Below are 1,081 nucleotides of genomic sequence, written 5' to 3' on the forward strand. Positions count from 1 at the left end.
TCAGGAGTCTACAGGAAGATGAAGGGACGTAGGAAATCAGGGCAGCAGAGACAAAAGAAGAAAGAGAGGAAGATTGCAATGGGTGTGTGTGAGTCAATCCATTAGTCAACTTGAAGCTATTAATCACTTACCACACCCTTGGCTGGTGGAGGAAACACTCTTCAGGAGTCAGAAGGGAGAAGAGATGAAGGGAGCTGGTCTCATTGTGGCCTTGCCTGGGTTTCTTCCAGGCTCACCAGTTCCTGAAGCAATGTCTTCCCGGCAGCAGCAGCAGCAGCAGCAGCAACAGCAGCAACAGCAGCAGTGCCTACCTCAGACGGCCCAGCAGCAGCAGGTGAAGCAGCTCTGTCAGCCACCCCCTGTCAAATGTCAGGAGACATGTGTACCCAAAACCAAGGATTCATATGCTCCTCAGGCCAAGAAGCAATGCCCACCAAAGGGCACACCCATACCAGCCCAGCAGAAGTGTCCCTCAGCCCAGCAAGCCCCCAAGAGTAAACAGAAGTAAGGATGGACCAAGATACACCTGCCTGCCATCCAGGCTACCAGGTGCAGCTTTATTTTCCTCCTGCTTCTGCTCCCTCCAACCCCAGCTCCAGGATTTGCTCTCCTCTCCCACGTCCTCCTACCCAGGGTCCAATGAAGCATTGTCAGGATTTCTTCCCACTGAGCCCCTTATCCCACACACCCCCTTGCTCCCAGTCTTCTTCTCTACCCCACTCTTTTGCTATCCTAGGTGAACATGAGTGAGACCTCAGCCTCTCCAGCCTCCAGTTTGGCCACAGCTATGGCCCCATCCATGTCCCAAAGCAAGAAAATAATCTGGGCTTCTTCTGGTCTTCCACCTTGACTCATGCGGACACCAGAGGCTAAAGCACAGGTCCTGACTCATTCCCTACCCCAACTCCCCATCCTGAGCTTCCCTCCTATTTCTTCCTCTAATAAATCTGTGCTTTATGTCATTGTCTGTGCCCTGGCCCCAGTCTGCAATACATTCATTGGTTCAGAGGGGATATTTGGGGGAAGCGAGTATGTGAGTACACACATGCTCATCAGTGCATCCTGAGGGGCATAGTTGCTC

The 1,081-nt window shown here is 52.5% G+C and overlaps 1 protein-coding gene across 1 annotated transcript; it reads left to right on the top strand.

Annotated features, from left to right (window-relative positions):
* Positions 1–250: 250 nt before the first annotated feature.
* Positions 251–843, top strand: SPRR4 (small proline rich protein 4; the record flags this gene model as incomplete). Its single annotated transcript, XM_079721787.1, has 2 exons — positions 251–549; positions 737–843. The coding sequence occupies one exon, from the start codon at positions 251–253 to the stop codon at positions 506–508; it is 258 nt and encodes an 85-aa protein (XP_079577913.1). The 3' UTR covers positions 509–549; positions 737–843.
* Between the last annotated feature and the right edge of the window lie 238 nt (positions 844–1,081).

This window comes from Hyperoodon ampullatus (genome assembly GCF_949752795.1).
Source record: "Hyperoodon ampullatus genome assembly, chromosome: 2".
Taxonomy (NCBI): Eukaryota; Metazoa; Chordata; class Mammalia; order Artiodactyla; family Ziphiidae; genus Hyperoodon; species Hyperoodon ampullatus.